Genomic DNA, 12169 nt, shown 5'->3' on the forward strand with positions numbered 1-12169 from the left:
TACTTCCAGGTTCAAGGTGAATGTGAAATTTCAAGCAAAAGGAAGTGTATTGAGACCTTACTGTTGGCTATCTTGAATAACAAGGCTTTTTCATTACTCAAAAACAGTGGCTCAAAGGCTTACTATTAATTCTGCCCCATAATTCTGTTACCCCTTATTTCTGCTCCTTTCTCCAGTCTCTAGGCCATGACTCTGATTAGGTTAGTGACCTAGTTACAAATGACTAAGGAGCATTCCTGCTGGAATGAAATCAATATTGAGTTCTGCTATTTTAACCAAGATAGGACAGTCATTTTTGGTCAATATATATGACTTTGTAAACTACAGCAGGCTTACTCAGGAAGAACCTCCTAAGCTTCTTGGGAAGCAAAGCCAACCTTTTGGAAGGTGCAAGCCCTCTGAGCTTCCTGGACCTGACCAGCAGAGGAATAAGACATTTGTGCCTATAAATATGATGAGGAAGAAGAACTAAATTACAGAGAAGCTCAAATTGAATTAGTTTGCAAATGAAGAGAGGTAGGTGGTCAGTTCTTAAGAAACTGCCCGAAGCCAAAATCGAGGTGTAGGCAACAGTGCTCACCTCCTGTCCAACCACATCAAAATCACAACTGAACTATAGAACAACCACCATTAAGAACCATCAGAAATTGAATTGAATGGAAGTCTCACAACTACGGAATTAAAGAAACCACATCCATCCAGACTGGTAGGAAGGGAGCAAACATGGATACATGGAATGGGCTACCCCACATCCACATGTGGTGGATAATAATTCAGGAGGGATATCTAGGCAGTGAGGAGTCCCAGCCCCACACCAGGCCCCTCAGCCCAGGGTTCCAGTGCCAAGAATATAAATCCATGATTTCTGGCTGCAAAAATCAGTGGGGATTGAGTTGGTGGAAGAAACTTCTGGAGTCCCAAGTAGTTCCTCTTAAAGAGCCCTCACACAAACTTACCCAGACTCACTCCCTCTGAGCTCCAGTACCAGGGTAGCAGCTTGAAAGGCACCAGTGGCATATGGGAAGGAGCTGAAGTGTCTGGCATCAAGGTGAGAGCTGGGGGACAGCTTTCTCCCAGACAGAAAGGTGGGGAGAGGCCATTGCTACCTTTCTGAGCCCCTCCCCCATAGAGTCACATGGGTGCCGTATCTGAGACTCCATCAACAAGGCTAACACTGTTTGCCGGCACCTGGAGATTTCCTGAGGCTCCATCCCACCCAACTTATGGACCCCTCAAGCTGTTAAGAGTGGCTTTTCCATATGAATGGCTGGTCTTGGCTCATGCTTCATAACTTCCTAAATCCTCTCAAACAAGCAATAGCTGGCCTTAGTGAGCCCTCAGCCCACATACCTCCTGCTAAGTGGCCCCAGGTCAGGCACTAGCAGCAGCCAGCCTAGATAAATGGGTTAGTTTTCCCTGGGAACCTCCAATCATAGCACAAGTAGCAGCCATCTCAGATTGCTTTATAGCTCAAGCTGGATGGTCCTGGGTAGAACACAGGTAGGGGCTGACCTTGGCCTGCACCAATTGGGAAACCCCACAGCCTGCACACCCATAGACAGCTACAGACCATGTCAAAGTACCACCACTGTGCCCCTGAACAGCTGGTCCTCCACAGAGGGCAGAGGTTGGTGGTCAGTGATTGCAGCCAGTCCCTGCAGCAGACTGGCCTGGAGATATCCCTTCTATTGACCTTCCAACAGCAATCAAGGCTCAACTACAGGAAAAGGGTGCACTCAGCCTACACAAAAGGCACACCTGAAGTACCCAGCTTAGGTGATAGGGGAGGCTATGCCACTGGACCCTATAGGACACCTACAACATTAATTAGGCCATGCTACCAAGACAGGGAGTCATACCAACTCTACCTACTACATAGAAACAAACACAGGGAAGCTGCCAAAATGACAAGACAAAGAAACGTGGCCCAAATGAAGAACAGATGAAAACTCCAGAAAAAGACCTAAACAAAATGGAGATAAGCAATCTATCAGATGTGAAGTTCAAAACACTGGTTATAAGGATGCTCAAGGAAATTAGTGAGTACGTTAACAACATAAAAAACATCCAGTTAGAAACAAAATATTCAAAATTGAAATAAAGAAAAATTTATAGTGAAACAACAATAGAGTGGATGAAGCATAGAATCAAATCAATGATTTGGAACATAAGAAAGCAATAAACAAGCAATCAGAACAACAAGAAAGGAAAAGAATCTAAAAAATCAAGGATAGTGTAAGGAGCCTCTGGGACAATTGAAGCATTCCAACATTCACATCATAGGGGTGTGAGAAAGAGAAGAGGAAGCACAAGAAATTGGAAATCTATTTGAAAAAATAATGAAAGGAAACTTCCCTAATTTGGTGAAGGAAATAGACATGCAAGTACAGGAAGTACAGAGAGTCCCAAACAAGATGGATTCAAAGAGGCCCACTCCAAGATGTCATAATTAAAATGCCAAAGGTTAAAAACAAGGAGAGAATCTTAAAAGCACCAAGAGAAAAACAGTTAGTTACCTTCAGGGGAGTTCCCATAAGACTGTCAGCTGATTTCTCAAAAGAAACTTTGCAAACTATAAGGGAATGGCAAGAAATATTCAAAGTCAAGAAAAGCAGGGACCTATAGCAAGGTTGCTCTACCCAGAACACTATAATTTAGAATGAAGGGCAGATAAAGTGCTTCCCAGACAAGGTAAAAACTGAAGGAGTTCATCATCACCAAGCCATTATCATATGAAATGCTAAAGGGAGCTATATAAGGAAAAGAAGAAGATCAAAGTGATGAACATTAAAATTGCAATAAATTCACAATTATCAATAATTGAATCCAAATAACAAACTAAGCAAACAAGCAGAATGGGAACAGAATCATAGATATAGAGATCATTTGGAGGGTTATCAGTTGGGAGGGGGAAAGGGGAAAATGGGGGAAAAGGTACAGGGATTAAGAATCACCAATTGGTAGGTACAGAATAGACAGAGGGATGTTAAGAACAGTACAGGTAATGGAGAAGCCAAAGAATTTATATGCATGACCCATGGACATGAACTAAAGGGGGGATTGCTGGAGGGAATGGGGGTACTGGGTAGAGGTGGGCTAAGGGGAAAAATTGGAACAACTGTAATAGCGTAATCAATAAAATATAATTTAAAAAGGGAAAAAAGAGAAACTACCCACAAATATTGTTGGATGGCTTTAGGACAAATCAGTTAACACTATCAACTTTAGTTTGCTTGTCTTCGAGTAGGTAGTGATAACACTGACCTTGGCCAGTAGTTGTACGTATCGGGGATAATATGGTAAATGACCACCACTGTGTAGGGACTGCAGGTAAGGTACCTGTCATGGTTATTACTACTATTCTTATCTACTCAGATAGGAAGAGGCTTTCCAATGAATTTGCAGGAAGCGGTATAAATCCTTCCTCACTGTTTAGATCGTGGGCTGTATGAGATTAAGACTACTTCCTAGCTATGAGATTTTAGAGAAGTTTACTTAACCTTGTGTGCCTCAATTACTTCGGCTGTAAAGCGTGGATAATATTACCTTTTATCACAAAGAGCTCTAGTGGGGATTAAATGAGATAAACTGAGTACTGCTTAGAACAATGTCTAGCATACAATAAACACTTAAGACATGTTCTCTATTGTCAATCGTTATCTTTATTTCATGAATCCTGAAACTGAGGTTCATGATTTGCCATGTTAGTAGGTGGCGTAGGGGATGTGGAAAGATCTTCTCTCCCTTCTTCCTTGTTTTCCTTCATCCCTTTCTTCCTCCTATGTCTACTTATTGGACTGGATTAGTACACAATAATTCCTGCCTAGTTGATTGGAATTTAGGACATCTGCTTCCTTTTCACTTTCTTCTCCATACAGCACCACCTTCCTGCTTCTGCCAGGACACCGACACATACTCACTCACAGACCTTGCTTCCACAGCAGTGAAGTCATATCATAACTTTGTCTTTTGCCACTAGCCTACAACTATTAGCTTTCCTGTCCAAAGTTCCAAGTTTTTTACTTGAATCTTCATCCTCAAGAAATCAATAGGGTTAAGGAAATAAGAAACGGTGCTTACATAAGTGTTTATTCGACTTTTCTTTATCATCTTTCAGGTCTTGTAGAAATTTGCCTGATGCACCCCCTCGATGTGGTGAAAACCAGGTAAGGTTCTGCATGAACAAGTTGTATTGACTTTGGCTGATATCCAGATTAAGGTCTGTCAGAACACTAAATGCTAGAACTTGTCCCAAGCCGGTAGCTTCTCCCAATAATGGCACTTATATTTACTTCTTAAAGAAAATGCTATTTGACAGATAAAATGTGAACAGTGAAAAGCGTTTCTGGTCTGAGGTCATCTGAAAGTGTACAATATTTTATGGCCTTCAGATGCAACCATGAGGTGTGACTTGCGGCTAAACTGGTTAAGTGCGGTAAATTTATCAAACTGATGTAAAACCTAAACTTTGCCCAGTGAATTATTACAGCCGACTCTCATCTGGCATTGCACATAACAGATTGCTCTTTAATAGTCAGCATTTTGGTGTGAGACTCCAACATTTCAAGTAAACTTCTTAAATGGTGCTTAACAAATTTATTCCTATAACTGTTTGCCAATGCAAAATGCCATATTTCCAGGAAAAATGCATTTGCTACTCAAGGCAGATCCAAATAAGGGCAATGTATTAAATCTATTTATCAAGAGACAACAATCTTATGAGTTTTAATATGATCTGGAGCATTTTAAAAAGCTAACCATGTGGCTGAATTGTGGACCCCTCTGTTTTTTTCAAATTAGAAGCTCTGAGAATGTGCTACACGTTTCCAGTTGTTTGTACTGTGCAACACCCAGGCATGCTGCACCCGGGCTGCAGCGTAATGGCAAAAAGTGCCGTGCGACCAGAGGGTCGAGCAAACCCTTACTGCCACAGTTAGGAAATACAGTCGTCCCCCTTCGCCGTGGTTTCTCTGAGGTTTCCTTTACAGACGGTCAGCTGCAGTCTGAAAAGATTAAATAGAAAACTCCGTACGCAAACCGTTTACAAACTTTAAATTGTGCACCTTTCTGAGTAACATGGTGAAATCTCACACTGTCCCACTTTGTTCTGCCCAGGACGTGAATTGTTTCTTTGTCCAGCATGTCCACACTGTATGTGCAGTACAGTAAGGTATTTTGAGAGACAAACCAAATTCACATAAGTTTTATTATAGTATTCTCTTATAATTGTTCTATTTTATTATTAGCTATTGTTGTTAACCTCTTACTATGCCTAATTTATCAATTAAACTTTACCATAGGTATGTATGGATAGGAATAAACAAAGTATCTATAGTGATTGGTACTATCCACCATGGTTTCAGGCATTCACTGAAGGTCTTGGAATGGATCCCCCACAAATGAGGGGGACTACTGTATTTAATGAGCTAGGCTGGTCAGTGAATGGACACGCTGCTAATTTACCTAAAGAGGCCACAGAATCTTAGGCTGGCTGCTGAAAGCAAGGAAGGTGACTATGGCGTGCATATCATATTCCATTTGGTTTTTTTTTTTTACTTTTAATTTCTTATTGTATTTTTTTCTATTACCGTTGAGTCCCCTTATACCTCCCTCCACTCCCCACAATCACCACACTGTTGTCCATGTTCATGAGTCTTTTTTCTTCTTAGTTTAATCCCTCCAGCCCTTCACCTCCACATCCCTCACCCAGCTGTCATTCTGCTCTCTGTGAGTTTGTCTCTATTTTGCTTGTTAGTTCAGTTTGTTCATTAGATTCCACATACGAGTGAAATCATATGGTATTTGTCTTTCTCTGACTGGCTTATTTCACTAAGGTTAATGTTCCCCAGGTCCATTATACTGTCACAAAGTATAACATTTTCTTCTTTTTTATAGCCAAGTAGTATTCCATTGTGTAAATGTCCCATAGTTGTTTTATCCACTCATCTACTGATGGACAGTTGGGCTGCTTCCACATCTTGGTGATTGTAAATAACACTGCAAGGAACATAGGGGTACTCATGTTCTTTCAAATTAGTGTTTTGGGTTCCTTTGGATATAGTCCCAGAAGTGGGATTGCTGGGTTGAAAGGCAGACCCATTTCTAATTTTTTGAGGTATCTGCATACCACTTTCCACAGTGCCTGCTCCGATTTGCATTCCCACCAACAGTGCATGAGGGTTCCTCCTGCTCCACATCCTCGCCAGCACTTGGTACTTGTTGATTTATTGATGACGGCCTTTCTGACAGATGTGAGATATTGTGGTTTTAATTTGCATCTCTCTGATGACTAGTGACGTTGAGCATCTTTTCATACGTCTATTGGCCATCTGTATGTCCTCTTCAGAGAAGTCTCCATTCAAGTCCTTTGCCCATTTTTTAATTGGATTGTTTGGGTTTTTTGGTTTTGAGTTTTATAACTTCTTTATAAATTTTGTATATTAACCCCTTATCCGATATGCCAGCGAATATGTTCTCTCATTCTGTGGGTTGCCTTTTTGTTTTGTTGATGATTCCTTTGCTGTGCAAAAACTTTTTAGTTTGATGTAGTCCTGTTTATTTAATTTTTCATTTCCCTTGCCTGGGGAGATATACCTGATAAAATATTGCCACGAGCTATGTCTGAGATTTTGCTGCCTATGTTTTCATCTAGAATTTTTATGGTTTCAGGTCTAACATTTAAATCTTTGATCTATTAGAATTTTTTCTCGTGTGTGGTGTAAGAAGGTGGTTTAGTTTCATTTTTCATCTATCTGTCCAATTTTCCCAACATCATTTATTGAATAAACTATCTTTAGCCCATTGTATATGATTGCTTCTTCTGTCAAATATTAGTTGAGTATAGAAATGCGGGTTTATTTCTGGGCTATATTCTGTTCCAATTATCTAGTGCCTGTTTCTATGCCATTACCATGCATTTTGATTACTATGGCCTTATAGTGTAGTGTGATACTAAGTAGCATTATTCCTCCAACTTTGTTCTTCTTTCTCAGTATCACTGTTGCTCTGTTGGGCCTTTTGTGGTTCCATGTAAATTTTTGAAATATTTGTTCTAGTTCTGTGAATTATGTCATTGGAATCCTGATAGGAATTTCATTGAATCTATAAATTGCTTTGGATAGCATGGACATTTTAATGATGTTAGTTCTTCCTATCCATGAACATGGTGTATGCTTCCACTTATTTGTGTCTTTAATTTCTTTCTTCAGTGTCTTATAATTTTCCATTTACAGGTCTTTTACATCCTTGGTTAGGTTTATTCCTAGGTATTTTATTCTTTTTGAAGCAATTGTAAATGGGATTGTTTTCTTAATTTCCCTTTCTGTTACTTCATTATTGGCATATAAAAATGCATCTGATTTCTGTATTAATTTTGTATCCTGCTATTTTGCTGAATTCATTCATATTATGTTTCTAATAGAAGATGAGACTATGACCTCACTCTTAGCTCAGGCTCTATAATAAATACCACAGACCAGGTGACTTAATCAACAGACATTTGTTTCTCACAGTTCTGGAGGCGGGGAAGTTTAAGATCAAGGTGCCTATCAGTGTGATTCTTGGTTTGGGCTCGCTTCCTGACTTGTAGACAGTCACCTTGCCTTAGCCTCACGTGGCAGAGAGAGGGGCTCTGATGTCTCTTCTTTTTCTCATAAGGGCACTAATCCCATTATGGGGGCTCCACCCTCATGACCTCATCTAAGCCTAATTACATCCCCAAAGTCCCACCTTTAAATACCATCACATTGGGGCTTAAGGCTTCAAAATATGAATTTGGGAGTTTGCACACATTCAACCAAAGCAGCTTCAAGTCACCAAACTGAAAGAGAGAAAGAACAAAACCACGAGTTGTATTTAAATATAAGATGCCTGCACTCCCTGGACTATCTTTTTATAGGCTTCAGAAACAAAAAGCAAAATTCACTGGCATTTCCTTCTTAGATTTCGTATTAACCTTCTTTGAAAAGCCATAATATTTTTGCTAGTCTCGCTGAGGAATAAAAGTATAACTTAAAGGCAATTGCCTACATTTGAGAAGTGTTAGAATGAGCATGGAGGAGAAACAAGAATGATTTAAACAAGACATCTTATTGAAATTATGGTTATTCAGTCACTCAATCCTTCATTCATACATTTGACAAACCTGTACTGACAATCTAGCATGTGTGAGTTCCAGACTAGCTTTGCCCTCAGAGAGCTCACAGTCTGATGAGCTAATAAGAATCTCATCACAATGAACTTCAAAAACTATTGTTCAGTTGACCCTTGAACAAAGTGGGGTTAGGATCGGCAACCTCTCACACAGTCAAAAATCAGTAGATGACTACTGTATCATTTCTTTGTACTGGAGATGAATAGAATAACTTTTTTAATAGATGTACAAAGCCACTGGTGCTTTATATCTCCTTTTTTATGTACATGTTTTCATGAAAATGGCATTCATTTATTAGAATTAGTCACAAGCCCTTGCCTAGCTTTCAGGGGGATGGAAAAATATAATCCTTCCAATTGCCCTAAAGGAGAAGGGAACTAGATACTGGCTGGTATTTGACCTGCATAGTAATAAAGAGCGTATTGAATAAAACCCCACAACCATAGAGTAAACTGAAAGTCCAAAGTATGTGCAACTAACTTTGCAACAGACGTAGAATATGTGAGATTGGTAGGACTTGTCACTAGACACTGACACACGGGTGATAGGAGTAGACAGAACAGACTAAATAGCGCTAAACTCTTCTCACTCTTATGTGGTTTAGGACATAACTACACTTCTAAGTAAAATGAACTGCACACTGTCAGAGATAACGGGTGAAACGATGTAGCACTAGTTATTTGAGCGGGTTGCTTTTCTAAATGACATCCAAGGGCACTGGGGCCTAAGTCATTGCAGACGTTGTCCAAGTGGGGCATGGTGGACACCAGGCCCAATCTCACTCGCTTTACAGGGTTTTCTGTGGGCTATGTTTGCCCTTCTTAGTTATCATTACTTGAAGGGTGATTCACTTAATTAACCTGAGTATAGAAATGGAGAAATGGCTTGTTTTCCACACTATCTCATGTGCTGGAGCATGGCAAAATAAATGTGTTCACTTCTTAAAGTCTAGTCTTTTCTTTGGGGAATATATTTGTGCCTAATTCTTTTCTTTGTTGAATGAAAGATAGCAGATTCTAAATGCATATTTCCAAATTCTTCTTTCACAGGGATTTTTTTTTCATTATTTTTTTCACTCTGTAAATGATCACTTCTGTTACCCCAGGCTGGACTGATCGAGGGGAGTGGTGGTGTTACTGGAGGCCAGGGGCCAGGGTTACCTGGTAGGAGCTACAGCTGTAGCAGATCTGTCTAGTGAAAGCTGGAGGCTCTCACTAGAAAGGTTTTTCCTTTCGACCATCTTCATCCATCTGTACATCCCCCACCCACAGGCTCTGGTAATCACTAGTCTGTTCTCTGTATCTATAAGCTTGGGTTTTTTTTTTCTTTTTTTCTTTTTTTGGAGTCCACTCATAAGTGAGATCACATGATATTTGTCTTTGTCTGACTTATTTCACTTAGCATAATGCCCTCAAGGTCCATTCATCATCCATGTTGTCACAAATGGCAAGATTTCCATCGTTTTTTATGGCTGAATGATATTCCATTATACATTCTCATATATACACATATCACGTTTTCTTCTTCATTCATCAGTGCACATTTAGATTATAAGCATGCATTTTCAATTCATCATGCCTAACAGGAACACACTCTGCATTTTAAAAGATAATTAGAAGTTATAATCAATAAATCTTTTATGGAGAGATTCTGGGCACTGTGGCACTTGGCTTTGTATAGGAAATACTTTATTCTGCTCTATGTAAGTACAGCTCCAGGAGTAGACCTAATGTAAGCATAGGCTAGCCACATGAAAGTTGCTTTGTTCTCACCAGATTTTAGCAGAGGAGGTTTGGCTGCAATGCTGTACACGTGGCAGTTAGGTAGAATCATAGTCTCCCTTGAGAGTCTCCCCTGAGGTGTGTGTACACTGTTTTATAGTTCTGTTCATATACAGAGAATTTTGTGTACAATTGTGGGTGGACCTTGTCAACCCATGGTCATTGGCACCCATTCAATGCCAACAGGAATCTCCAGTTTGGGATGCAGTGAAGAAAGAAACTTTATTCAGTGCAAAACAGCTCAATCAGTGATACAGCGCTGCTGTGAAAACAGCATGGCTATCAGGTAGCCCTGGGGCCAGGCCCCCCTCTGGCTAGACCTGCACTGTACCTCATTGGTCTGCTGTGCTCTGTGTTGGTCTGCTCTGTACCTCTCTGGTCTGCTCCTTTCTGTGCCAGTTCACTCTGCTCTGGTAGACATCTTTAGTGCTTCAACTCAACCAAGGAAACTTAGTTGTTGGTGGAAAAGAAAAGTATGCTTTCAGAGACAGAGGGGAGCTGACTTATATTAAGAGAAGTCCCCAGCCCTGGTCCTTGATTGGTCTGTTCTCATGCAAATGAGGACTCCAAATCCTCACAGTTTGATTGGTCCGAAAGACATTGTCTTGATCGGTCAGACTAGAGCTGCTCTGATTGGTCACTGAAGATGTTCATGGGAACATAGCTGCACAGCTCCAAATGGATGGGGAAAGCCTCAGTCCTATTGATTGAAATAGGACCCCAGGAACTCCTTTATAAGGGCTGGCTCAGCCGGCAGAAACACAGTATAGGCAGGCAGTTCAGTGCGGGGGCAGATTGTTCAGTGCAGGCTTCTCCCTGAAGGGCAATTTGTGTGAGAGGCCCCTGTGTAGAAATGGCTGCTAGGACCTTTCTAATTTGAGCTCATTTAGCCACCGGGAACTCTCTTTAGTAGGTATCTTCTTTCTCAGGGTCTACAACCCTCTGGTTAAGAACCTATAGCTACAAATGACAAAAGACCCTATATATTTGTATAGCTAGGAAGACCAAAGGCAATTTCTAGCTTTGTATTCTCCAGGAATTTAAATAAAACAGTGATATCTCATCTGTCTCCTATTGTCTCTCGTTCCCTCAGCCTCTATCACTCTCACGCTCTTCCTTTCTCTCCCTTGCCTTTTAGCTTCCCTTTTTGTCTATAGGCTTCATTTTAGGGTGGCTTCTCTCACTTGGCACCCAGTGGCCCCAACAGCTTCAAGCTTACATGATCCTTGGCATTTCTCTGTACTCTCTCTGAGGATAATCTAATAGTTACGAACTCTAGAAAGAATCTGCCCAAGCAGAAAACTCTAGAGTTAGGCTGCCTGTGTTAAAATCTTGTTTCTTTATTGATTATCTGTATAACCTCTGGTAAGTTACTTCTCTGTGCCTTAGTTTCCTCATCTTTAAATGAGAACAGTAATGGTGTCTACATTATTGTGAGAACTAAATATATCACGTTTAATACTGTTTCAGCAAAGGAAAAGAAAGGGGACTACACAGACAAATGGAGGGAAACACGAGGGAGAATACAAAGTGTGGGAGAGGGGAAATGCTTACTGTGGAGTCAGGCGGTTTCAAGTTTCCGAGCCGGAAGACTTGTGTTATGTGAGCACTGCATTTAAATCCTTCCTGAGAGGGGCGTTTGCAAGTAGAGCGTCCTTCTGGGTCTGAGGGCAGGAGAGCATTGGTTTAGTCTATGTTCCCGTTGGCATCTTTCCATGCTTCATTTCAGGGCTATGTGCTGACATTATTAGTTAACCCCCTGGCCAGCACAGTGCCTGGTCTCCTGGAGGTGCCCAGTGAATGCTATTGAACGAATATTTGGTAACAATCAGAAATAATAGCCCTATGAGTTCTATGGCCAAAGTAGAATGTCTAGAAAGTGAACAATATGCCCCTCTGTTGTCTTCATTTTTAAAAATGTAAGATTTCATGAAAAATGTGAGAAGTATGAATCTGTTGAAATAGAAAAGGAGAAATTAATTGATGGGGTGGTGGGCAAAAGCAAACGAAACTGTGGTAGAGTTTCAGTGACTGATCTGGGAAAGAGCGAGGTGGGAGGTTTCCACTGGGCACGCCAAGATGAGAGGTGGGTGCACTGAGCCGGCACAAGGGATTGAAGGTGCCTAGGGGGCACTGTGACAAGCTGTAAGATGGACTTCTTCTAGGACCACACTGGCTAGTGGAAATAAAATGCATGACACATACTTCATTTTAATTTTCTAAGGGCCACATTTTA

The 12169-nt window shown here is 40.8% G+C and overlaps 1 protein-coding gene across 4 annotated transcripts in view; it reads left to right on the forward strand.

The window, feature by feature from the left end:
* Positions 1-12169, forward strand: part of SLC25A21 (solute carrier family 25 member 21) — a 460856-nt gene that overhangs the window by 270508 nt on the left and 178179 nt on the right. For all 4 annotated transcript variants that reach the window (XM_045187980.2, XM_053929134.2, XM_045187975.3 and 1 more), the window contains one exon: positions 4118-4166. In XM_045187980.2, coding sequence (XP_045043915.1) covers positions 4118-4166 — 49 coding nt within the window. The remainder of the gene's footprint in view (positions 1-4117; positions 4167-12169) is intronic.

This window comes from Desmodus rotundus, chromosome 7 (genome assembly GCF_022682495.2).
Source record: "Desmodus rotundus isolate HL8 chromosome 7, HLdesRot8A.1, whole genome shotgun sequence".
NCBI lineage: Eukaryota > Metazoa > Chordata > Mammalia > Chiroptera > Phyllostomidae > Desmodus > Desmodus rotundus.